We start from the raw sequence: 27,943 nt of genomic DNA, 5'->3' as shown, positions 1-27,943 counted from the left end.
TGCTGCCTTTTCACAACCTAGAACAAACTATCAGATGACAGGCATTTCATGTATAATTAGCCAAAGAAACTGTTTCTAAGGAACAGGAACATGTGGATAGATGCAGGAAGTGCCTCCATTTTGCTGATCTTTGAGATTCATTTGGTTATTGCTTCCAAGCTAATAGTAGTGGTGATAGAATAAGGGACTAGGTATACGCTCACAACATTGGACCTGGTGGATACTTTTCTGTTCAGAGTGCAGCTGGGATTTTGAGAATGAATGATCTTGAGAATTAGCTTTTTGAAATTCATCTATCAAATTTTTGAAAAAGTGTACGAAAGCCACAACCCAAATAGGTTCAGTTGTATCTAAGAACACAGAATGCAGAGATTTTTCAGACTCTCAGGTAGTAACATTTCCCTCTACTCTCCTTTCTGAACACCTGTAAGAATGCTCAGATTCTGAAGTTACTGTTACTGAAAGACATATGCCAAGGGTTGGCATAGCACCATCACTAACACCAAATAGACCAATTCAAAATACGATTCCAGAGGCCGAAACTCTGCATATAAAATCTGAGTACTTCCTTCACCCAAATTTAGTAATAAACTTTAATTAACATCTTGTAGTATAATGACTTGGATGTGAAAGTAACAGGATCTCTGCTACTACTGGACGAGAGTCCTAAAGTCTTTATTCTGTTGATAGTCAGTCCTTAGTCTGGCAAAAGTCTCTTTCACAAAAAAGTCCACTTTGCAATTATGGACATTAGGGACTAGACCCTCAACTGGTTTAAACCTGCATGACTTCATCATGGTCAATGAAGCTATCCCAAATAGCACAGACTGAGAATCTGGGCCAAGAGTTTGGACTACAAGGAGATAAAATGATTACAGTTCATTATTCTGACTGATACCTGTAGGAGTATATGTGTTGCGTTCTATTTCATTATTCACTGTCTCACTTGAAGAAGAATGATCTCTTTCCTTTGCAGGTAAAAGTTCAGACTTCACACTATCCTCAGTAGTGTTTGTGGGATACTTGTCCTCATCTTTGTCCACTCCAAGATAATCATTATGCAAGAAAGGATCTTGGGTTGCATCTTCATTTTTGGCACCTTCATTGGAGACCACAGCTGCTATAAAAATGGTTGAATCAATTTTGAATTTAATATCTGCAGAACCACTTACACTGTTATTTTTACTTTCAGTTCTTGTCTCTTTAATGCACCTTATAGGAGTAAAGCCCTATTTATTGTTCTACCATATCACCGTCATCTCAATCATCCATTTCCAGGACTCTGATAAGTTGTTGGATGTCGCCAACAACTTTCTGATTTTTCGTTGTACTGGTTTCACTATCGTACAAGTGCTCATATTTGTGCTACGCAGAGAGGTTATTTTGCTGAGGCATTGTGGGAAAAGGGGGAAGATTTGAAAATCTACATCATAGCTTTATTCGTAGTTGATGATACAGACAAATAAACCAATCATTGAGGTAATATAGAAAGTGTCCTACACCTTATTAAACATACCACAGAGAAAAGCAGCCAGAAAAGTTTCATGAGTACCACCACCATATTAAAAGTATAAACCACCAACCATTTCACCAGAAAACACGATTACTAGGGCAAGTTAAATGTGATTGCAGAGTAAAGGGAGAAGGCACTTTACAAAGCCATTTTGTAAATCATTTCCTCTGAAAAATAAAAGTCCGCTGCACCGGATGTAGTTAGGTACCCACACAGCAGCAGAAAGAAATAAGCAGGAAAATCACACCAGAGAAATTCAGACAACAAAAGATCCCACCAAACATAACCTTGAGTCAAGAAAGCAGCACACAAACTAATCACACAGTAAAGTGTGTATTTTGGTTATTTTAGATTTTTTTTCTCCCTTCACTCTCTAAGCCGGCACAATTTGCCTCCTTTTTGCTGATCTTTGAGATTCATTTGGTTATTGCTTCCAAACTAATAGCAGTGGTGATAGAATAAGGGACTAGGTATACGCTCACAACATATGACCTGGTGGTTACTTTTCTATTCAGACTGCAGCTGGGATTTTGACACTGAATGATCTTGATAATTAGCTTTTTAAAATTCATCAATCAAATTTTTGAAAAAAATGTACAAAAGCCACAACCCAAATAGGTTCAGTCATATCTAAGAACACAGAATGCAGAGATGTTTCAGACTCTCAAGTAGTAACATTTCCCTCAACTCTCCTTTCTGAACACCTGTAAGAATGCTCAGATTCTGAAAGGTTTCAGAGTAACAGCCGTGTTAGTCTGTATTCGCAAAAAGAAAAGGAGGACTTGTGGCACCTTAGAGACTAACCAATTTATTAGAGCATAAGCTTTCGTGAGCTACAGCTCACTTCCTCAGATGCATATCGTGGAAACTGCAGCAGGCTTTATATATACACAGAGAATATGAAACAATACCTTTTCCCACCCCACTGTCCTGCTGGTAATAGCTTATCTAAAGTGATTTCCAGCACAAATCCAGGTTTTCTCACCCTCCACCCCCCCAGATTCTGAAGTTACTGTTACTGAAAGACATATGCCAAGGGTTGGCATAGCACCATCACTAACATCAACTAGGCCAATTCAAATGTGATTCTAGAGGCCAAAACTCCGCAAATGAAATCTGAGTACTTCCCTCACCCAAATTTAGGAATAAACTTTAAATACCATCGTACAGTATAATGATTTGGATGTGAAAGTAACAGTATCTCTGCTACTACTGGACGAAAGTCGTAGGTCTTTATTCTGTTGATAGTCAGTCCTTACTCTGGCAAAAGTCTCTTTCACAAAAAAGTCCACTTTGCAGTAATGGACATTCGGGACTAGACCAGAGGTGGGAAACTACGGCCCGTGGGCCACATCCAGACCGTGGAATCCTCCTTCCCTGCCCCTGAGCTCCTGGCCCAGGAGGCTCACTCCTGGCCTCTCTCCCGCTGTCCCCCTACCCCCACAACCCCCGCGCACTGATCCGCCGGCACAATTTTATGGGTGGCCGGGCAGCGCAGTTGCAGAGCCGTGGTCTGACCCAGTGCTCTGGGCGGCGTGGCTGTAGTACCGCCAGCCACCGATGCTCCCGGTAAAGCAGTAAGGGGGCAGGGAGCATAGGGGATGGATAGAGGGCAGAGGAGTTGGAGAGGGGGTTGGTCAGGGGACGGGGGTGTGAATAGGGGTTGGGGCGGTCAGAGAGCAGGGAACAGGGGGGTTGGATGGGGACAGGGAGTAGGGGTGGTTGGATGGGGTAGCAGTACCGGGGGGCCATAAGCGGAAAGGGGAGTATTGGATGGGGCAGGAGTCCCGGAGGAGCTGTCAGGGGGCAAGAAGCAGGGGAGGTCAGATAGGAGGTGGGAGCTGGGCCACACCTGAAAATCTGGGGAAACACTGCCTCCCCTAGTCGGCCGTCCATACAATTTTGGAAACCCAATGGGGCCCTCAGGCCAAAAAGTTTTCCCGCCTATAGACTAGACCCTCAACTGGTGTAAACTTGCATAACTCCATCATGGTCAATGAAGCTACGCCAATTAGCACAGGCTGAGAAGCTGGGCCAAGAGTTTGGCCTACAAGGAGATAAAATGATTACAGTTCATTATTCTGACTGATACCTGTAGGAGTATATGTGTTGCGTCCTATTTCATTGTTCACTGTCACACTTGAAGAAGAATGATCTCTTTCCTTTGCAGGGAAAAGTTCAGGCTTCACACTATCCACAGAAGTGTTTGTGGCATATTTGTCCTCATCTTTGTCCCCTCCAAGATAAACATTATGCAAGAAAGGATCTTCGGTTGCATCTTCATTTTTGGCACCTTCATTGGAGACCACAACTGCTGTAAAAATGGTTGAATCAATTTTGAATTTAATATCTGCAGAACCACTTACACCATTACCGTTACTTTCAGTTCTTGTTACCTAATGCACCTTTTAGGAGTAAAGCCCTATTTATTGCTCTGCCACATCACCGCCATCTCAATCATCCATTTCCAGGACCCTGATAAGGATTGGTAAAAGTGGATGTGCCAACAACTTTTTGATTTTTTGTTGTATCGGTTTCACTATCGTACAGCTGCTCATATTTGTGCTACGCAGAGAGGTTATTTTGCTGAGGCATTGTGGGAAAAGAGGGAAGATTTGAAAATCTACATCATAGTTTTATTCATAGTTGATGATATAGACAAATAAACCAATCATTGAGGCAATATAGAAAGTGTCCTACCCCTTATTAAACATACCACAGAGAAAAGCAGCCAGAAAAGTCCATGAGTACCACCACCATGTCAAAAGTATAAACCACCAACCATTTCACCAGAAAACACGATTGCAAGGGCAAGTTAAATGTGATTGCAGAGTAAAGGGAGAAGGCACTTTACAAAGCCATTTTGTAAATCATTTCCACTGAAAAATAAAAGTCCACTGCACCGGATGCAGTTAGGTACCCACGCAGCAGCAGAAAGAAATAAGCAGGAAAATCACACCAGAGAAATTCAGACAACAAAAGATCCCACCAAACATAACCTTGAGTCAAGAAAGCAGCACACAAACAAATCACACAGTAAAGTGTGTATTTTTGGTTATTTTAGATTTTTTTTCTCCCTTCACTCTCTAAGCCGGCACAATGTTGTCAGCAATCATGACACCATAGAGGAGGCATTTTCCAAACACACAACCTTCACTAAAAAAATAACTGTAATAATACAATAAAAATATATCACACAACTCCATATTTAAAGTATTATCAAATGCACACTGTTTCCACTTGATGCCATCCATATGATGCCGGCCATCTCACAGCCTAGAACAACCTATCAGATGACAGACATTTCATGTATAATTAGCCAAAGAAACTGTTTCTGAGGAAGAGGAACATGTGGATAGATGCAGAAAGTCCTCCTTTTTGTTGATCTTTGAGATTCATTTGGTTACTGCTTCCAAGCTAACAGTAGCGGTGATAGAATAAGGGACTAGGTATACGCTCACAACATAGGACCTTGTGGTTACTTTTCTATTCAGACTGCAACTGGGATTTTGATTCTGAATGATCTTGAGAATTAGCTTTTTGAAATTCATCAATCAAATTTTTCAAAAAGTGTACAAAAGCCACAAATAGGTTCAGTTGTATCTAAGAACACCGAACGTGGAGTTTTTTCAGACTCTCAGGTAGTAACATTTCCCTCTACTCTCCTTTCTGAACACCTGTAAGAATGCTCAGATTCTGAAGTTACTCTTACTGAAAGACATATGCCAAAGGTTGGCATAGCACCATCACTAACACCAAATAGGCCAATTCAAAATACAATTCTAGAGGCCGAAACTCTGCAAATGAAATCTGAGTACTTCCCTCACCCAAATTTAGTAATAAACTTAATTAACATCTTGTAGTATAATGACTTGGATGTGTAAGTAACAGGATCTCTGCTACTACTGGACGAGAGTCCTAAAGTCTTTATTCTGTTGATAGTCAGTCCTTAGTCTGGCAAAAGTCTCTTTCACAAAAAAGTCCACTTTGCAATTATGGACATTAGGGACTAGACCCTCAACTGGTTTAAACTTGCATAACTCCATCATGGTCAATGAAGCTATGCCAATTAGCACCAGCTGAGAATCTGGGCCCAGAGTTTGGCCTACAAGGAGATAAAATGATTACAGTTCATTATTCTGACTGATACCTGTAGGAGTAGATGTGTTGAGTCCTATTTCATTATTCACCATCTCACTTGAAGAGGAATGATCTCTTTCCTTTGTAGGGAAAAGTTCAGGCTTCACATTATCCACAGTAGTGTTTGTGGGATACTTGTCCTCATCTTTGTCCCCTCCATGATAAACATTATGCAACAAAGGCTCTTGGGTTGATTCTATACGCTTGGGATCACCATGGGAATCCACATCTGTTTAGGGTATGTTCGAAATAGATTGTGAACTTAAAATTTGCTGAGCTGCCACTCACATTATTCTCAACTCCTGTCCCAGTTATTTCTGCAAGAAGCTGTGTAGTTATATATGTGTAATGTGCAATGGATAGGAGAAAAGAGTAAAAGGTGCCCTCTGGTTTAATCCTAACCAACAAGATCTTCTTTTGTTCAGGAAGTATGATTTGGCTGAGAAGAATATCAATGGTAATGGACAACCCAAATTTGTTTGGATAATTGCAAATATTTTGTTTTCTGAGCCACCAACCACATTTGCTCACCATTTGTTTATATTGATCTTATAACAGACATTTAATAATGGAAATGTACGAGGATTTTTTTCAATAGGGTAGCTGGAGGTTTCCAGGACTGCAGCATGTCAGGAATCCACAGGTGCTAGGACAATGGATGTCTCAAAGGGGATATGTATATTTGCTGAGCCACCACCCACACTCAATTAGCCATTTGCTTTTCTTTCCTATGCATCAGTAATATATTATTAATATACATAGTGTAGAAGAAGAGCATTGAAGATGGATGCATAGTTTTTACTGTAGTATCACTAGTTTTCTCATCCATCCATTTGCATCACACCACTGTTCAGGAGCTGTTTTCTTTCTATGAAGTTTCCCAGTGATATTGGGAAAAACAATAGCAACAGAAGAATAAACTACAGCAGAAACAGTGACAAAACTAATGCAGTTGTTGTAACAACTTGCCCCTCTAACTCAAGTTTGAAGGATAATGCTGCAACAAATAACATGAAGGATTTGGATTTGAATAATGCATCCTTGCCAAGTGCTAATACTGAGCTCAGAGATTAGTGTGAAACGTTCTGTTGTTGAGCCAGAGAGCTATGCAGTCAACAAAAAGTCCGTAAGTAACATTCCACCACCAACTTTAGCCAAAAGAGTTAAAATCTACCAATAGCTCAATACCAAAATTAGGAGGAATCTGAGCACAAGATAAGGACAGAGACCTCTGGCATTAATGCAGTTTATAAATGGTCAATGCAAGGTGATCAGAGACTAAATACAGCTCTTAGTTGCAATGGGACACAATTTTTCAACCATCACTGAAATCACAGAAGGCAGAAGGCGTAGTAAGGATATAATAAATAGTCAGCACAGAGAGAGATGAAGCAAAAAATAAATAAATAAATAACACCAGAAACTCCCAAAACTCAGGCCAATGAAGACAACAAAAATCCCAAAGCAAACTGAGTTTTTCATTAGGCATTCTTTATTGAATTCCTAATGAAATCCCCTGCTGAAAAAAGAACCCACTGAAAGTCTCTCCACACACCTAAACCAAGTTCAGAAACACAAATATTGATAAGATCTTTAAAATAAACAACAAAACTCTTTACTGATAACCATAACTGAGCTTTTTATTTTCAACACCTATACTTTCCTGTCTTCTCCCAGTAAAATATAAGCTTCATCTCCTAGTTCATGGCATAAAGTACGGACAGTACAGGAGAACTAATTATGTGATAGATGATCATTACACTGTTTTAAATATTGCACAGTAGATAACTGAATACACAGATTTACAGCAGGGATGTTTCATCCCTTTATTCCATAAACACTGATAGACTATAGCTGCATTTCTGGTGGCACCTGACAGATTTCTGAGCTGTCTGGTCTATGTGACATATTAGCTTACTTGTGCAAATGGCACCAGATGCCACTCTTTACTGAGGTATGTCATTTTGCTTTAAATATAGTAAGTTAGATAAAACTATTAGAATTCATTACCCTTATTGGTAACTGGAGGGTGCTGTTCCGTGTCATCATTTGTGTCCCATCCAGAGTGTAATGGATCTTGCAGTGAATCTTCATCATCTGTTTCATTTTCTTGTGAATCCTCATCTGTTGCAATGATGTTAAACCACCTGTAAACTTTTCATTTGCTGACCCACCACCATCATCACTCAAATAATTCTCATCTTTATTCTTTCTTGCCTTTATAATAGGCTGTGCTTTTTTAGAGATTTATTTAGCAAAGAAGAAAGAATGTGATAGAGGTGCATTCTTTGTAGAAGAAAATCTGTTGCTGTTTGTGATGATGATGATTATTATTGTTTATCTTATTTATAGCATTTATGATTAAGCACCCCAAAATGTGCCAAAAACTCATAAAGCAATTAGAGACATGCTCCCTTCCCTGAAGAACCCACAATGTAATTCTGACATGACACAATAAGTGAAAGTCATCTCACCCTCAGCCAGCTCTGGGTTTTCAGGTCATTATGACATCTGTTGACATCATGATTCTATTTAGCAGGCATGAGATTTCTGTAATTTTTTCCATCTATAACGGACCAAGGGGCCATTAAGGCAAAAAATATTGTGTGCTGCTAACAATGGGGGTCAAAATAAAAAGGAGCATAGAATCAGGGTTAACTGAACACATAAACCTTGCAGAGTTTCTGGGAGTGAACAAGTGATGTGCCAAAGAGAGATTTCTAAATCAAGAGCACGGGAATAGCAGTGGGTATGTGCCTCATCAGGAAGGGTCTACTCAGGTGTTCTCATTGGGGAGTGTCACTTCACTTTTTCCCAGTGTGGACTTGTGCATTCCAGACACAGTCCTGCTCTAAGAGAGTAGACTCTGAAGGAAAATATATTATTCTCCCTTATGGAGCATTAAGAAGGCTGTTTAACAGCCACCAGACATCAATAGGTCATTATTTGAATTGTAAAGTGGCTTATTACTTAATTTATTGGATGATCTTAATCAAACACTAGTAGTTAAAAAGACATATGATTTACCCTTAGTTGCTGTGGTTGGATGCTGCTCCTTGTGATCTGTATTGGACCACCACCAAATGTCAGGGGACGGATTCCCCTCATGTTGGCTGGAGGTTTCCTCATGTGCACCATGATCCGGGTTCACAGCTGTTAGGACAATGGTTCAATCATTTGTGATTTTTTTACTGGCTCAGCCACTAACCTAAATATATTCAGCTTCTGTTCTTCTCTTTTCTATATCCAATATATCTCTTTTACAAATATACAGATTGCAAGGAAACTGGAGCAGAGTCAAGTGGGAACTCTGGTTTGTTGACAGGTTAATCGATTTTCTAATCCACTTCTTCCACATCATCCTGGTATTGGAAGGTAGGTTCTTGCTACAGAATACCACAGTCTTCATGGCAAAGCAGCAGCAGTAACTGAACAGGCAGAAGCAACAACTTGCACTTTTAATTGAGGTTTGACTGTAGCCAGTGAACTTACAGAATTTTCTTACACTGATCCATCTAACTGTAGGTGGGGACATTAATTTAATTTTGTAATTGTATCCTTTTTTTGCTATATTAGAGAATTAGGTAGTTAGCCAATTCAGGAACATAGAGAGGGAAAATGTAATTTGATCTCATTCCAGTGCTTAGTAAAATACTTTGTAAGTATGGCACATCCCACGTTTCCTGTTAAAGGTGCAGTTATTGAACCACAAAGAGATAATGCTCAAAAAATCCAACTAGTAACAGCACCAAAACCATACCACAAAGCTGAAAGCTTTGAAACACCTTCACCTGAAAGTAGAATCATGCCAATAATAACATGAATGTGTGTGCAGAATTGGCATCAATTCATGTGTAAAGACTAGTACAAGAAAACAAAATAGTCTGTCCAGAAAAAGACATCATGACCTAAATTTTCAAAAGTGTCTAGTGAGTTTGGGTATCAATTTACAGGGGTCTGATCTGCATGGGCAAGTGCTCAGCACTTTCTAAAAATCAGGTTGCTTTAAGGTATCTGAAATCGGGCACCGAAAAATGGAGAAACCTCCCATCACCAGTCACTTTTGAAATTTAAGGCCAAAATGCTCAATTCCAATAGCCCAGATTACTTACATGCCTGTGAAATCACCACAGAACACCAAAGAAGTCCACACAAATTGCATGGGTAAGAGCAGAGTTGGCCAAGCATGTGGAATGTACACTAAACATGGGAACAGAGAGATATGAAGCAAAAGGAAATTCCAGACCTTAAGGAAAGAAAAATCCCAAAGGAAACTGAGTTTGTGTTAGTTTAGAATTTTTCCCTTCATGGGACAGAAGTTCACCATACTAAACTTCAAGAGGGTGACTACTCCCATTGAATTCCATGGGACTTAAGCACATATTAAAAGTTAAGCATGTACATATAAATGCTTTGCTGATTTGTGGTCTAAATTCGTGATATTATTTCATTATCCTTACTGCTACTTGGAGGGTGCTGTTCCTTGTCATCACTGTTGTCCCCTCCGAGGGAAATTACTGGTATTAACGGATCCTGTGTTGAGTCTTCACCATCTGCACCATCATCATGTGAGCTGAGATCTGTTATAATGATGTTAAATGTACTATGAAGTTTCCATTTGCTGAGCAACCATCCACATCATTTTCAAATTTATTTTTTCCTGTCTTTACTAATGTCAGCTCTTTCATCTTAAAGAAATGTAGCAAAGGGGACAGGGTTTTCTTTCTCATGCACAAAACATCCATTTTTCAATCTGGCAAACTGCTCAGTAACATCAGACTTTCCCTTAGCAGCTACAATGTTCTGAATGTAGATTATTACCCCCTACAATTGGCCAAACAGCCACAACAGCAGAAGGAAATGTGTTCTACAAGAAATGGGATTATGGGAGTAAAAACTAATCAAGAGCATTTAAATGCTCCCCTAAAATCAGGGATAATTGATGACATAAAACCAACACAACCAGTTGTTTCTGGAGCTATGAACAAATATTCCAAGATGTCAATAAAAGTTAAAGGGATGTATATAGTCTTGTTTTTAGGAAGGCCTAATTCTCTTGGGTTACAGTGGAGGTGATAGGACAAAAGAGTTTTATCTTGAATAACAAAGGGTCGCAGAAAAGTACAGTTTCAAGTTCATTTAGTTTAGTATAAATGCTCTCTTCTTTCCAAATCATCTTCACGGTGAAAGTCGACATATAAAAACAGATTAAATCCTTTACTGCAATGTACATTTTAAAAAAGACTATTTCTGTTTCTTTGTTCATGCAATGAACAAAATATTTATCCTGTCAGCTAGAAATAAGCTAAAAAAAATCATCACAGGCATGTCACAAACAATGAAAAGAAGAGAACTTCTGAAGTCCAAATATCACTTTAATTTATACAGAATTTCTTCTTTTTAAGATATGACTACTTCATAGCCAAGACCAAGTCTTCCAGGGTCATCTGGGTAATATTACAGGTTATAGGCAAGGGTGGGGTGTATATTTTCCCATTCAAAATACAATTTAAGATTAAAGATGGAACTCATATGGCATCAGAAATACAAATTCATGGTGACTGGATATTTTTGTGGAGCTGGTATTTCTGTGCTGCTATTTATTCAGACTGTAGACAAAGTACATGATTTAATATTTAAAATCTTTACCCCCTGTTGCCTGAGTAGGCTGCTGTTCCTTGTGGTCAGGATGGGACCACCACCACCACGAGTCAGCAAATTGATTCCAGTGAGGTTGGGTAGAGGTTTCCTCATAAATGGGCTTCACAGCTGCTAAGACTATGGTTAAATCACTGGTGATCTTTTTTATGTGCTGAGCCACCTTTTCCTTGCAAAGTTAAAATCCATCAACACTTTCACCCATAAATATGCTCATGCCAATAAGCTGAATATGAGTGCACGTTAAAGACATAAAACTCTGGTATCAGTGCGTTTGCTAACTGATTAGTTGCAAGAAAAAACAATAGTCCCAGTCCCAACAATATACACAGTGCTCAGCTACAGTGGCCCAGATCAATTACATGTCCTTGCAAACACCACAGAAGTCCATGTAGTCTGCATTGGGCTGCATAAGTGTGACTAAAAGCACAGTTGGAACCAGCACCCAAACACCGGCACAAGAACAGATGAAGCAACAGAGACAAAAACAAAAAAACCCAACCAACCAACCAAGCAAACAAAAAACCATCCAGATAAGAGAAAGGGAAAAAATGTCCCACAAGAAAACTGAGTGTTAATTTAGCTTTTTTGTCCATGGAGATCCTGATTAAGTTGATGTTACCAAAGACCAGGCCTATAGCAAGAGCCACGTTGCACACAAACAAGCACCAGCAAAATCCACTTCAGAAACAAACGCTTTTTAGTAAAAGTTATTGAACTTTTCCTCTGGCTGATGCAATGCATAAAATGTTGTCCTCCAATAGCAAGACATAAACTATTATTATTCCATACAGATCTCATGAACATTTTAAAAAGGAAATACGTTTTCAAACAGAGCATCATGTAAATTACTGGAACTCACTCCTCTCCCATTTGATCTATAATGCCAGTCAAGTATGCACATCTGTAGAAATCATATAATTCTACAGTAACTGTGCAGACTTCAGGACCTTTTCAGAATATTTGTACTTCTCTGGACACAGTATTATTTTTATGAAATCCATATGTAGAATGCAGATGTTCCATCTTGTTCCCAATTCCGAGCAACGATGGCTACTATTCATTCTACAGATAGTCATTTGTCCTGAATATGCAGCACTAGAAATTCTTTTCAGGTGGATTCCTTCCAAAGGACAACTTTCCAGAGTTGGATTCTACTGAAAACATTACCACTCTTTCTTCAATATAGCTATAAAGAATAGGGCACATAGAGCAAAACAGATATATATTTCAGTTTCCTTACTAGTACTTGTAGGATACTCGTTCTTGACATCATTTATGTCCCATCCAGGAAGTACCATTGGTTTTAAAGTCTCTTCAGTTGAATCTTCATCATCTGCACCACCGTCATGTGAGTTCACATCTGTTGTGATGATGTTAAATGTACTGTGAACTTTTCATCTGCCAAACTACTACCCATTATCAGTTTCATTTGTATTTCTCCTGCCATTTACAATGGTCTCATTTTTAATGGTACATGTCTAATAAGAGGAGAAGAAAAGTTGGGGACCTTTCTTTTTATGCACAGAAATAGCTTCTGCACACATAACTTTTTTATAAAACATCCATTAACATCACAGTTTTGTTCACCAGGCATAAAATCACTACAAACTCCTCCACCAATAAACCACAATAAGAGAAAGCATCCTGCTAACAGTGGAAGTCAACGTAGGTAGAAGCCTATCACTCTAAGAGATGGCTGATGTCATTCAACCATAAAAGTTTCTCTATCAGTATACACTCTCGGGTGTCACTGAGAGCCCTACTTGTTCTGCATGTGGCCCTTTGTTAACAAAGCCTAATAGATCTTGGCTTATGCTAAAAACTAGTTGTGATTGATCAAGGATTTTTTCTTCGTAAAACCCATATATTCTTCCTTGAATTTAATCCTGCTCTGACTTTGATGTAACAAGTATAGGATTATGGTGACTTCAGTGTAGGATCAAGCCAATGGAGAATCCAGGCTTAGAGGAAGAATACCGTCATTTAAAAAATTAACTTAGGAAACCAAGGAAAATAATGGCCAAGTACATTTAATATATATATTCTCTATTTCAATGTGACAGTTCCAATTAAGAAATCTTAAGAAATCCCTTTCACATAATTTGTAGTTGTAAACATAATCATATTTGTTATTCTATTCCTGTGATGCTACCAACAAAATATATTCTTTCTCAGTAAGAAACAAGGGTTTATGTTGCTACAGATATGCCACATATGCATTTAAAATAAGTTACGTTCTAAAGCCAAGATATTTATTATTATGCACATTTTAAATGTTTTTATCACTCCAGCAGCTAGCTATCTAGTATGCACATTGTCACTTGTGTTTTTCCAATAAACTTTGCCCTTTGCACATGCTATATAAAAGTGCACTAGATTAGGACCTCAAGACGCAACAGATTAGTTCCAGTGAATACATAGTGAATATAAAAGAATGAGTTATTCTTATTGGAAACAGAAACAGGAAAAACACATAAGAAGCCAACACAGTATCAGAAAGGCTGTTTGGCTGCCACTTCATATATACTTCCATGCTGCCTTCTACTCAGCTTTATCAACAGACTTTAAGCAAAGCTGCTTAGGTGAAATTATATAAATTCTTTGCCGTTACTGGCAGTTGTCAGGTGCTGTTCCTTGGAACTTACAGAATGCCACCATGGGGAAAAAAAAGGTTTTGCGTGGGTGGTGGTTTCATGATGTGTGTAATGGTGGCGATCCACAGCTGTTAGGACAATAGTGAAATCAATGTAGAGCACTTCACTGATGAGTCTTAACTTACATGATTCCCATTCGTTGTTGTTCTCTACACCTGGGCTTTGTTTTTTACTCGTGTATATAGTGGAGAAAGAAGAGGTAAATAGAGATGACCCTCTGCTTTGTTCAGCTGTATCACTGGTTTTCCCATCCATCCACTTCTGGTATCAGGAAATGTGAATTTTCTGGAATTTCTTCCAGTAATACAGAGCAAAGTAGCAAGAACAAAGGAAGTTACAGAAGCAGCAGTGGCAGACCACATAGCAGCAACCTTTCTGTTATTTGATTGTTCCTCTAACTCATCTTTTGTTAATGACACTGAAACTGTATTGCTTTCAAAAACTAAATTCACTTATTGTTTTGTAATTACAACTAACCAATTCTAACAAGCAGACAGAAGAGTGTTTATTCTGCAATGCAAAAAAATTCAAAAGATTCAAAAAACCATATTTTTTCCAGCTAGTTTGTCACCTAATGAAATGAAAACCTTCCAAGGATAGCAGAAACACTGCACCATCACTACTGGATGACAGAGATATGCTTATCAGGAAGAAGTACAAAAGTACTACCAATATATCAGCCTTACATATAGAAGCTAAAAATTTGTGCACACTTCCACCAAAAAACAAAGGGTTTAATCCTGCTCCCTTTGAAATCAATAGAAATCAATACAAGTTCAGCCACTGAATTAAATGGTAAGAGGAATTGGCCAATAAATATGACAATATTGAAATGAATATGAGTACAAGATAAAGGTTGGAGCATCTGGCATCAATGCATGTTGTAAAAGATTAGTGCAAGGAAACCCAGAGAATATACAGTATGTGCGAAGAGTGCTGTACGCAAACCCATCAGCTCAAAGATAGATGAAGACACAAAGATTCCCACCACAAAACAGCAAGAAACCAAGAAAAAAAACCCAAAGTTACACTTTAAAGCCAAATACTGCAGTCTTTATGTAAGCGAGATGCCCCTGACTTTGGTAAGGACTGCAAGATCTGGCCTTTAGTTCTTTTAGATAATTTTCTCCCTTCAAGTTATGTTGTCAAAGACCAGACTGCAAAATTGGACACCCACATCTCCATACACATAACTCTATGCCAGTAAAATCAAACTCAGTATTTTAAAAACAATTTTAAAAAAAGTTTGAACAGCATCTGACTTTAAACATTACAGATTTTTTTATGCATTCCATCCCACTCATAACATGAAGCAGTGGACTCATGGCATTCCCACCTCTGCTATGTAAACCTGACCTATATCATGTGACTGAGGCCAGCAAATAAAACCAGTCTCTTACGAAGATACTTGTGTGCTAGACACTTATTACACCCTTCATATGCTATTGCCCCTCTCACAGCTAGAAATGAGTTAAACACAGTGTCACGGACTTTCTCAGCAACACTCAGCAAAAGACATAGCTTCTGAAGCAGGGCGTGTCACTGATTTCAGTCGAGAGACGCACCTTCCTCATACACCATTTAATTACAGTTGAGATTTATACCACTAAGCTAAAAATATGGCACTAATAAAGATCAACTGTTAAGATAAATACCTCCGGCATCTGTGGAGATGTGGCAAATTTAACTCTCTTCTACAGAATTACTCTCTCAAAAATGGTGACAATGTTTTACACAAAAAATCATTTTATAGTTCCATCTTTAAAATGTTACAAATGGTGCATGTCGGAGATGGACGAAACAAGTTCAGAAAAGCTATGGAACTCTGAACACAGGGCTTTTAAAATGTCAACCCAGGTAAAAAGCAGAGAAGTTTACTCCCTGCTTGCCAATATAAATAACCCTAATTGTCACTGTGTTGCCATTGATACTTCTGGACTAAGCACAGCACAAAGTCATCTCTCTAGGAATGACACTTCTGCACCAGAAGTACTTTGCAAGAGGCCTTTGACATCTTGTCAAGGGTGGGGACTTATAAAATCAGTCAATTTTTGCCCAAGTAAGGTCTGAGAAAAAATAGACTAAGATCCTTCGGATTTAGTCCTATGCTTATTATAGACAAATGTGGTGTTTAGTGCTATTTTTATGAGTTTAAAGCTGATTTGGTCCATAAGAGTTATATAAAATCAATTAACCAAGTGGATTATAATTCAATATCCTTACAGGTGCTTGTGGGATGTCCTTCCTTCGCCTCATTGTTGTCTCCTTCAGGAAGAGAGCCACGGTTTAGGGGACTTTGCCTAGAATCTTCACCACGTGTAATATTCTTCTGTGAGTCCTCATCTGCTGTGATGATGTTAAACCTGATATGAACTTTTGGATAATGAGCCAGCACGCAGACAATTATATCTTCATCTCTTCTTGTTTTTACAACAGATTTTACGCTTTTACTGGAAGAAATTGTGATTTGCTGGAAATTATCCCTGAATAATGGTGAAGCATTCACAGTAACAGAAATTACTGTATTCTACTAGCAAAGAAAGTCAAAATAATGCCTCCTTCTCTGAAATAAAGATGAATTTGTGGCATAATTATGATTTTTATGTCAAGAGATAGTCATGACAGTTGTCATATGTACAGGATTATGAAGATTTAATTGTAGGATCAAGAAGGAGGAGAGAATAGCTTGGAAGGGACAAATACATGACTAAAATATCTTCAATGACAGAGAATTAAAAAAAAAAACCCCACTGTGCAGACCAAGTACAAATTTTCCTCTCTTTTTGTCTGTATGATTCAGCAGGATAAATATAATAAATACCTTACTATAACTTACAATTTTTTAAAATGACTAAATCTGTTCACTTATTCAAGTCATCCACTAACAAAATATTTCTTCACTCATCCAGAAACAAACTAATAAAGAAAATTGCTTATGGTACCGAGATACCACTTTTGTCTATGAGTCATCCCCTTTTGAGTAATACCTTTAATGATGAATTTACCATATTAATTCGAATGGGTGATAGCATAAAATTATAGATAAAGTTTGCGTTGCTTGTACTCGGCTAAATCCTGAGAGACGCTGAGGACCTACATTAAGGAGTTACAAGTGTTCAGCATCCTCTCAGGATCTGGCCATAGAATATAGAATCACAGAATCATAAAAATATAGGGTTGGAAGGGACCTCAAGAGGTCATCTAGTCCAGTGCTTCTCAAGCTATCTGATGTGGTGGACCGGCAATTTTTTTTTCCAATGTGCACGCAGACCGGCAGCCGATGGCTTGTGGACAGGCACCGATCCGTGGACCACCACTTTGAGTAGCACTGATCTAGTCCATCCCTATGTGCTTAGGCAAGACTAAGTACATCTAGCCCATCCCTGACAGGTGTTTGTCTAGGCTGTTCTTAAAAACTTCCAACAAGAGGGGATTCCATATAGAGTTAGTAATAAATAAAAAACACAAATAGGATGAGAAAAGCTGATTAATTGCCATTTGCCATCAAGGAGTTTGCCGTTTGGAGTTCCTCTTTTGCTCAGGTTTCTCAACAGGCAGTAGATGGAGCACATAAGATAACATTATTATAATGGATTACCCTGGCCAGCAGTGGAGGTGTAGAGATGCTCTCCCTTGTGATCTGCAGAGTGCTGCCGTGAAGGAATAAATCCAGGCATCTGTTGGCCTTGAGTAGAGTTTCCATTATGAGAGTCCTCGTATGCTGCGATGTTGGATGAATCAATCATTGAACATCTTATTTACTGACCCACCACCTCCAATAGTTTTTTCACCTTTTGATCTTCTTATACATCTTTGTCTTTTCCCTTTCTATATTGTAGAGAAAGAGGATGACAGCCAGAAGCACCTTCTGTTCTGTTCATTTTTTTTCTCATCAATTCAGTCACATCATCCTGAGATCAGGAGGAGTGAGATTGATGGAGCACAACCCAGCACTAATGGGCAAAGCAGCTGCAGCAACAGAAAAGGAAGTCGATGCAGCAAAAGGACTAGCAGTAATAATGGAAGATCAAGTAGCAAGAGTAACATGCCATATCTATGAGAGCAGGATGAAGACATGAGCTAGGGTACAATGGACTACCAGTGCAAGGAAAACAAAAGTCCCTGCCCAGAGAATATATACCATGCTGAACTAGAGTATAGGCAATGGGCATAAAGCCATCTGCTAGAACTGAAGTTTAGCCAGAGAAAATATCACCACAAACACCAATAAATTCAAGAAAACAAAAATATCGGAAATACCCTAATGTATTTAAAATATATTTTCCATCTTCTAATCCTAAACATTTGTGTTGCCAGAGATCTGTACACAGAGCGAGAGTTTACAGTTTCCACAAAACCCTACCTCAGCAAAAGCCACATTGTTAATGTATTAACATAACAATAAAGAAAAATCACGTTTGCCTTACCTGATATGTTACTGAGTTTTTGCTCCAAGAGTATATTGCTCCTCTCAGAGCAGAAAATCTAATATGGTATCATAGTCTGTTCATGGATATTGAGTCAAAATGTGCTTGATTTCAGATCTGACCTCCAGTAAAGTCTGGGGAAGTTTGGAACACAGCTTCTGGGTAAGCTGATGATACAGATAAAAGTCAGCCATGAAGCTCAGATTTAAAACCCACTCTGAAATCAAATTTCACCAAACAGAGGTGTTCAGATTTGAGGGTTTGGATGGTTCCCACCTCTCTTAACTACATTAGTCATGAAATCAAGTGGTCATAAACTCAGAGATAAAGGAAATGCCTGCTGTGTCTGTAGAAATCTAGTGAACACCCTGTCTCCCACTTCAGGTCACACTAAGGAACCACAATGAGGTTTTATGAGAAATATTTTTGAGAGTTTCTTTAAAATGTCGTTAATGGTGCACCAGTAAAGCTAGATGCCGCAAGTTCTGAAAACTTTTGGAACTCTGAATACAGGGTTTTTCCAAAATGAAAACCCTACAGTAGAGCAGAGAAATCTCTTCCCTGTTCCCTATTCCGAGCAACCATATAGGTCATCATGCTGCTTAATCCATTTCTGGAATCAATGGCAAACATAATCACCTGATCCAGAATGACAAACCATCAGTTGAAAGGCTGACCAGCTGGCATACGTCATCCTTCCAAGGATAGTGTCGTAATTCCAGTGTGGCTCTTTACTTAGCTATATCTATAGACTTAAAATAAAACTCATTATATAGAAGGATTATCCATTATTATCCTTACTACTATGAGGCGGTTGCTGTTCCTTATCATCTAGTTCTCCCCTGCAGGAAAAAATCCAGGTTTTAATAAATCGTGCACTGAGTCTTCACCAGCTGCACCATCTTTGTGTGAGTCTATATCTGTCACAGTGAAGTTAAATACACTAAGAACTTTTTATTTATTGAGCCACCAAAGGTTTAATTCTTATCTATTGTTTTTACAGTAAGCCTAGCTGTCCTGCTGGGACTTATTTAATTTAGGTGTGAGAAAGTGGGACTAACAGAGTATGGAGGGACAAAAATGATGAAGAATGTATTCAGTGGGACATTACATGTGCTCAGCACCTCTCAGGATCTCACCTATTGGAAACAGAATTTGGGAATAAATGGACAATTCAGATAACATGAGAAAAGGTGATTAGCTGCCAGATCCTATCAGTGGAGAGTTTATTCTTATGTGCTGCTGTTTATCAGTGTTAGCAAGTTACTCTGTATAAAGGACATTAGTTATAATTGTTGTAAGGTTTTACCCTTGCTGGCAGAGGTGGGACGCTCTTCCTTGTGATCTGCAGAGTGCCATGTCCAAGGAATAAATCCAAGAATCCAATGATCTTGAGTTGAGTTTTCACGATTTGCCCCATCGTGTGAATCTTCATCTGCTGTGATGATGGGTTAATGAATTATTTGCTATGAGACCACCCCATTATTATTTTCAACTTTTGCTCTTTTGACACTCAGAGCTTCTCTACATGGGGGAGACTTGGGAAAATTGAGACAAATTGATTAAAGGTGTGAATTTAAGGTGAATTAAGTACATTGCATTAAACTGCTGTGCAGACACTCATTCAGAATTAAATAAATTAAACTAAACCAAATTAAGGCCACATTAATTCTGAATGGGAGTATCCACACAGGGGTTTAATGCAATTTAACTAATCCATTTTCAATTCACTCCTTTAGTTAACTTGGGTTAACCTTCCTGATTGTCCCCCTACGGTCAAACCCACAGTCTTTGTCCTTCTTTGGTGAATATTGTGAAGAAAGAGGAGGATAGTAGAGAAGACCATCAGTTTTGTTTACCATTACCACTGTTCTTTTCTCATTCATCCGGACACATCGTCTTGGGATGAGAAGAAGTAAATTTGATGGAGAGCATCCCAGTGATAATAAGCAAAGCAGCAGTAGTAACAGAAGAGGAAGTAGATTCAGCAATAGACCAACCAGCAGCATAAACTTGTCATTTCCATCACTTGTAAAGAGTCACTTGGGAGCGCAGGAGGGTAATTGTTTATTCTACATATCACAAGGGGCAAATTAGTGAAGTGCATATATTGTTATTGTGGAGTTCCCTATCCATGTGTCTTTAAGCTTTCTAGCCATGTGTGTCTTTCTTATGCACTTGCAAAGGAACATGTGCTATCCAGGCTACAAGTTCCATAATCCCTATCTCAAAGATGTGTGCTGGAAATAAAAGTCTCTGTGTGAGCTTCTAAAGGGAAAATACTCTGAGCACTGTGACTGACTTGCTTATGGTTCCAAATCATAGTTAAGGAATGACATTGAATCTGCAGAGATTGCATGATCTGGTTGCAATGTAATGGTATGTGACCACTAGTTTACTCACTTGTGACATTCTCTCTCTACATCACATAATTATCTGGGAAAAGATCATTCAGAACAATTTGGAATTGGGGTCAACTTCTTTATCTAGTTTATGATGCAGCAAAATAAAATATCTCATCTGATGTAAAAAAGACAGAACCCTGCTCTACATTAAAGGAACCATTGTTGTTACTTCTTGTTTTCATTCTCCATTTGTTGTTTCTTCTTGTTCTTTCCTTCTTTTTGAACTGCAGACATGTTCTAAAACAAAGTCACAAGAAGCACCACCACAGCTTTTCAACTGAAGTTTTGATTTTATGTATTGGCCTATAATAATGTCAGTAGTGCACTGAACGTTAAAAGGACATGAGCCTTTGGTATTAATTTATTATATAAACAATAAGTGTAAGGAGAACAAAAGCCCCTGGCCAGAGGATGATTTAGAGGTTGACTAGGATATTGGCAATGGGCATAAAGTCAATTGCCAAAAGAGAGATGAAGCAGGGGAATTCCCACCAGAAACACCCAGCTGTTATGCAAACAAACTGCCAAAGCAAAGTAAGATTTTAGGGTCAAATCCTGCGTTCATTTCCTCAGGGAAAAATATATCAGCGGACTTGTTAATAACTGAGAAAGGAGAGCGGAATTTGGTCTCTAGTAATATTAGATGTTTGTCTCCTATCATGTCCTGATTAAGTCTTATGATGCCAATGACAGAGAGAAAAACTTTCTGCACATGCACACCCCTAATCCAGCAAAATCAACTTTAATAATGCAATCAACATTAAAAAACCCCCCACAATTCTTATTTTATAAGTTATTGGCCTTCCTTTCATGTGATGCTACCCACACGGACACTTAGCAACCGATAGTCTCTTAAGTAAGAGATCACATTAATTCATATAGAAATGCTTATCTTTTCAGATGCTCTTCATTATCAGTGCGAAGGATTATCACCCAAATAGCCATGAGTTACAGGCTGGAGTGGCAATGTTTAGCTACAGATCCCTACTTCCTCAAATTGCAGGGTTGTTGAGGTATGCAGCGTTTGGTTCATCCCAGTACTGAGAGAGGGGAAAACCAGGGCATTCATATTTGGATATGTTCTTGGAGTCATGTGTCACCAATGTACAGGGAGTTGCGATCTGGAGTTTGTCCTGAGGCCCATTTCTACTAATTACTAACTCTATTCAGAAAAGGAGTACTTGTGGCACCTTAGAGACTAACCCATTTATTTGAGCATAAGCTTTCATGAGCTACAGCTCACTTCATCGAATGCAATGTTGTAGCTCATGAAAGCTTATGCTCAAATAAATTGGTTAGTCTCTTAGGTGCCACAAGTACTCCTTTTCTTTTTGCAAATACAGACTAACACGGCTGTTACTCTGAAACCTAACTCTATTCATCGGACTTCTGTTTATCATGGTTTAATTATTTTCTTTTTGGGGCCCTTTTTAGAAAATGTTTGAGTTTCATGTAGATGTCCAAAAATTAGGATGTTTTGGGGCTCTTTCTTTGTATATACTGTAATGAGTAATCTCTTTGTAAGCTTTTCCCTAGTGCGCTTTAATGTGGTACTATTTCAAACAGCACTATGTTAAAGCACCTAGGGAACCTTTACTGAGCACCAGTAGGGTCTACATGGACCAATTAATGCGCAACACTTCGTGCACTTTAGAAATCAGACCCCTGTAGGATGCATTACAGCTCCGTCTAGATAAGCCCTGAGATTCAAGTTACCATTTCTGGTGTTTTTCCCATGTTCATTGGATAAACACCTATTGATTGATTGCATTGGGCATGTTTTATCAGCATTTATCAGTGAAATCCTAAAATCATAAGCCCTAATTATTCATTAAATCTGGTGTCCATAACGTCAGACAATAAGAAAATATAAGAAAATATATAAAGCTCTGTAGAGATCTATTGAACACCCCATCTCCCATTTCAAGTTCAGGTGAGGAACACATAATTTCACAGAGGAGATAATTACTTGATATATTTCTTTTAAATGATGTAAATGGTGCACTATAGTAGGGGACCCAGCAAATTCAGGAAAATTACAGAACTCTGAATATAATGCTTTTTAAAACCTGAAAACCAGGTGTAGAGCAGGGATGTTCATTCCCTGTTCCCATTCGTGAGCGATCATAGGGGTCAATATGTTGCTAATGCCATTCCTGAAATTAGTGCCACACAAAGTCATGGTCTTGCAATGGCACAGCATCACCAGACATGCCATCATCCATCACATGTCATCTTTCCAAATATGGTAAATTTTGTGAATGGCATCCCAATGCTACTCTTCACTAAGCTATATCTATAGGGCTTAAATGAAGTATAGGAGATAAATGGGCAATTAATCACTATCCTCAATAATAATCATCGTTCTCATTGTTGTCCCACTCAGGAAAGAGCCTAGGTTTTAGTAGCTCTTGTACTGAGTGTTCAGCAGCAGCATCATTGTCATATGAGTCTCATCTGTTGTAATATGCTAATTTCCTTTGAACTTTTCCTCTGAGTTAGTACCAACACAAAGCATAATTCTCACCTTTACTCTTTGTTTTAACAACAGACCTCAATGATTTATTTAGCTTAGCAATTAGTCGATATATAGGGGTTTCTTTTATATACAAGAGAGCCTACCATCATACCAGCACTTGATAAGCTGCTTTTATTCGGTGACATGATTTTGTGGGAAATATTGTGAACAAAGAAAAAGGAAGAAGCTACAAGAGCACAAAATGGTCTACTTAAAGTGGAAGCAAAAAATCAGTAGCAGCAATCAATGGATTCTCTAACTCGGAGATCAGTGAAGGCACTGAACCTGCAGAGCCGGGCTATCCTGATACCCTGGCGCATCCACAGGGAGAGTATGACTTCCCTAAAGGATCCAGCAAAAGGCCTAGTTGGGCTTGGAGAGAGGAAATGATGGGAGAATGTCTTCAGTAGAGTGCTGTGGATGCTTTGTTCCTTTCAGAATCTGGTCAATGGGAAATAAAACCTGGGAATAGATGGTAAACTCAGTGAGCAAGAGAAAAGCTGGTTGTCTGCCAGGTTCCTTTCCACCGGTTACTTAACAGATCTTACAGAAGTACATTAGATAAAAGGATTATAATGTATTACCCTTGATAGCAGTGGTGGGATGCTCTTCTTTGTGATCTGTCGAGTGCCACTGCAAAGGAATAAATCCAGGAATTTCTTGACCTTGAGTAGAGTTTTCATGATGTGCCCCACGTAGGGAGTCCTCATCTGCTGTGATGATGGCTGGATGAATTATCGACATTTTATTTAATGAGCCACTATTCACAATATGTTCACCTCTTTGTTCCTCTTACACCAGGTCGTTTTCTTTCTCTAGTGCAAAGGGCAAAGAAAGGGGACAGCAGACAGAGCCCTCTGCTCTATTCAACACTATCACTGTTTTTTCCCTCATCCATTCATTCACGACATCCTGAGGTTAGGGTTGTGAAACTGATGGAGGACATCCCAGTGATAATGTGCAATGCAGCTGCAGCAACAGACGAGGAAATAGCAGCAATAATGGCAGGCCATTTCAAATGCATTGTAAAGATCCACTTGGAAGAGCTAGAGTGTGACTTGTTACCCATATATAACTGTATGGGTTTGAGCCTTCAGATTAGCTAAACTGATGCAGTATTGTTGGCTAGCCCTGCGATGTTCTCGGTCTCTCTTTCTCGTGTATCTATACAGCTACTGTGATATCTAGGCTACGATTTTCCCATCCTACCTAAGAACTATATTTTGGCTCTCTCTGGGGCTTAACTCCTAATGGGAATAAAGCTGATCCCATTTTGTTTACCCTAAGCCATGTGATTTACTTACCAATCAGTGAGATCCTGCCCTGGGACCCTAATCGTGGTTATGGAATAAGCCTCAGTGTCTGCGTGATCTGAATACTACATAATGGGAGCCAATCCTTAGATTTCTCTTCTGTAACTGTCATTTTTCCCATGTCACAGAATTATCTGGGAGAAGATTGTTCAGGGAGATAGATAGCATAAATGTAACAATTTATTTTGAAATTGGTTTTGCTAGTTTGTAATGCAGTAAAATGAAATCCCTGCTGGTATAATTCGCACAATGCCTTGCTCTCAGTTAAAAAAGATGCTGTTGAACAATGGATGATAGTTCCTGTCAGGAAAATCCACAAGTGGCATCCCCACAGCAGATTTAACTGAAGAGTTACTGCATCACCATATATTACTAAGCAATCCTGCCAATATTTTCACACTACAACTGATCAAGAAATAGCAACATATTTTCACACACATGTGCACAAAATTGTTGAATTTTTTTTATCATTTTTTTCATTGAAACTTCACTCCACTCTAACTTTCACCCCAAAACTTTGTCATGCCAGTGAAGGAGGAGTGTGAGAACACGAGCAAGACATCAGCCTTAAGTGTCAATGCATTTCATAAACAATTAAGGAAAAGAAAACCAAACGTTCATCACGAAGCCCCTGTCCAAGATTATACACAGATTTTGCAACAGCACAAAACTATTCATGCAAAGAAAGAGGAAACCAAGAAGAAAAAAATCCCAGTAGAAACAACCAGACAACAAAATTGCAAAACAAGTCAAGATTTTATGCCATTTTGGAACTGTTTTTTCCCTACTAGGCCCTAGCAAGACTAAGGTTTCCAGAAGCCATGCTGTAGAGAAAGTCTTGCTCCACATCCAAACCTACAACTAGAAAATTAACTGTCATGTTTCTTATTTTGAATATTATTGATCTTTTATGTCTCCATCTGAGGATGTCCATAAGGTGTGAACCTCTTTCACATTTTCTCAGGCAGAAGGTCACATTTGTTTACATAAGAAGCCTCCCCATTTTCATAAAGCTTTTAATACCACTGTAAGGAATCCTATTCTTCTAACTCTGCTATATTACCTGTGTGATTGGGGAAATATCTGCCATACCTATGGTGATCAGGGCCTCCTTCATCCGTTTATCTCTGTCCAGAAAAGCTCTTAAGCATATGCTTAACTTTAGATACATGCTTACGTTCCGTTGGCATCAATGTGAAGCAAGAGATGGTAGAAAGAAATCATTCTATTATTTTCTTTCTCCACCAGTCCCAGTGTTTACCACAAAAAGCCATTAGAAATGTAGGCCTTGCATGAACAATGCAAGAAGGAATGAAGAAAGAGAGGTAAGGAAACAGAGGTTAACAATGGACAAAGCATAAGTTCATAAGTGGCCTTGTCAATAATATATAGGTAGTTGATAAAGAAATTGTAAGAATTGTCACATGTGATAAGCTTGTAGCTGCAGCTTTGCTTACTAGCATACTTTGTAGCTCTTGGACAATTCATGATCTGTACCAGGATCAATTATAAAAATTAGTGCATCAATCATAAAATATATGATATAATGTATTAACAAATAGTATTTAGTGTAAGTATGTCGATAAGCTAATTCATGATTATGTATCTTGGGTTTGTGGTATACCCTGTACCCGCCCTCTACTCTCGAGCTTGATCAACTGAAGTGTAGTTTAACTGTATGCGAATAAAGAAACCTTAGTGATGAGTCCAGAGTTGAACTGATTTCTTCTATTCCATAAAACTGGATAATGTGTTCTCCCAGAACTGGACACAGTGTTCTAGTTGAGCCAAGTGGAAAAAGTCTTTGGGAATTTCAACAAGAACTCCTATACTGCATTCGTTTCCCCTTCCAGAAACATCTATGTCCTTCCAAGGACACATAAGACAATACAAATGGCCATACTTGGTCAGACCAATGGTCCATTAAGCCCAGCATCCTGTCTTCTGACAGTGGCCAATGTCAGATGCTTCAGAGGGAATGAACAGCACAGGCCAATTATCGAATATCCATCCCCAATTATCGAGTCATCCAGTCCCAACATCTGGCAGTCAGACATTTATGAACACCCAGAGCATGGGGTTGCAACCCTGACCATCTTGGCTACTAGCCATTGATGGACCTATCCTCCATGAATTTATTCTTTTCTGAACCCACATATACTTCTGGCATTCAGAGCATCTTCTGGCAATGAGTTCCAGAGGTGTAGGGTGACTCGATCGCAAGAATAAAATATCAGGACACATGGGTGGGCATGGGTGGTGGGTGGACTCCCCCCTTCGGGAAGGCTACCCCCATGGCCTTGCCCCTGCCTACACAAGGTCCTGCCTCCCGTGGCAGGAGCCCTGAGCTCCCCTACCTTCTCCGTGGCTGGAACCCCAAACCACCCAACCCCCAGTACCAGAGGAACCCCAGGCCGGCTGGCCCGAGCAGCTCCAGCCCCGTGTCAGGGGTGTACAGCCCCAGCTCCAGCCCTCAGCGGGAGGGGGTGCAGGCTCCAGGTGTGCTTACCTCGGGTGGCTCCCCGGAAGTGGTGACATCTCTCTCTGGGTCCTAGGCGGAGGCAAGGCCAAGCAGCTCCATGCGCTACTGTTGCCTCCATCTGCAGGTACCGCCCCCGCAGCTCCCATTGGCCACAGATCCTGGCCAATGGGAGTTACAGAGCCTGTGCTCATGGTGGGGGCAGCATCCAGAGCCCCCCAGGCCTTCCCTCTAACTAGGAGCCAGAGGGAGATGTCGCCGCTTCCAGGGAGCTGCGCAGAGTCAGGTAGGGAGCCTGCCATCCCTGCACCAACCGGATGCCTGGCAACCCTACAATATCGGGACAAATGGCATCCCAATCATACATTGGTCGGGATGTAGGACAAAGAGTTAAATATTGGGACAGTCCCAAGTTTATCAGGACATCTAGTCACCCTACATAGGTTTGATCATGCGTTGTGTGAAGTAGTACTTCCTTTTGTTGATTTTAAACCTGCTGCCTTTCATTTCATTGGGTTCTTGTGTTATGCGAAGGGGTAAATAACACTTCCCTATTCACTTTCTCCACACCTTTTTTGATTTTATAGACCTCTGTCATATCCCCCCTGAGTCATCTCTTTTCCAAGCTGAACAGTCCCAGTCTATTTAATCTCTCCTCAAACGGAAGCTGTTTCATACCTCTCATCATTTCTGTTACCCTTCTCTGTGCCTTTTCCCATTCTAATATATCTTTTTTGAGAAGGGGCAACCAAAACTGCATGCAGTATTCAAGATGTGGGCGTACCATGGCTTTATATAGTGGCATTGTGGCATCCCTTTCCTAATCATAGAAT

At 39.4% G+C, this 27,943-nt stretch overlaps 1 protein-coding gene across 28 annotated transcripts in view; it reads right to left on the bottom strand.

The window, feature by feature from the left end:
• CD44 (CD44 molecule (IN blood group)) overlaps positions 1 to 27,943 on the bottom strand; it is a 102,213-nt gene that overhangs the window by 29,139 nt on the left and 45,131 nt on the right. For 11 of the 28 annotated variants that reach the window (XM_073347941.1, XM_073347944.1, XM_073347956.1 and 8 more), the window contains exons 8-15: positions 23,903 to 24,043; positions 12,555 to 12,674; positions 10,114 to 10,233; positions 8,681 to 8,806; positions 7,664 to 7,777; positions 5,664 to 5,882; positions 3,606 to 3,827; positions 899 to 1,120 (exon numbers count right to left, since the gene is read on the bottom strand). In XM_073347941.1, coding sequence (XP_073204042.1) covers positions 899 to 1,120; positions 3,606 to 3,827; positions 5,664 to 5,882; positions 7,664 to 7,777; positions 8,681 to 8,806; positions 10,114 to 10,233; positions 12,555 to 12,674; positions 23,903 to 24,043 — 1,284 coding nt within the window. The remainder of the gene's footprint in view (positions 1 to 898; positions 1,121 to 3,605; positions 3,828 to 5,663; positions 5,883 to 7,663; positions 7,778 to 8,680; positions 8,807 to 10,113; positions 10,234 to 12,554; positions 12,675 to 23,902; positions 24,044 to 27,943) is intronic. The other 17 variants (XM_073347963.1, XM_073347954.1, XM_073347968.1 and 14 more) reach the window with 15 other exon arrangements.

This window comes from Lepidochelys kempii, chromosome 6, assembly GCF_965140265.1.
Source record: "Lepidochelys kempii isolate rLepKem1 chromosome 6, rLepKem1.hap2, whole genome shotgun sequence".
NCBI classification, from domain to species: domain Eukaryota; kingdom Metazoa; phylum Chordata; order Testudines; family Cheloniidae; genus Lepidochelys; species Lepidochelys kempii.
Note: the sequence above shows the minus strand (reverse complement) of the source record. Positions and strands in the feature narration are given on the sequence as shown.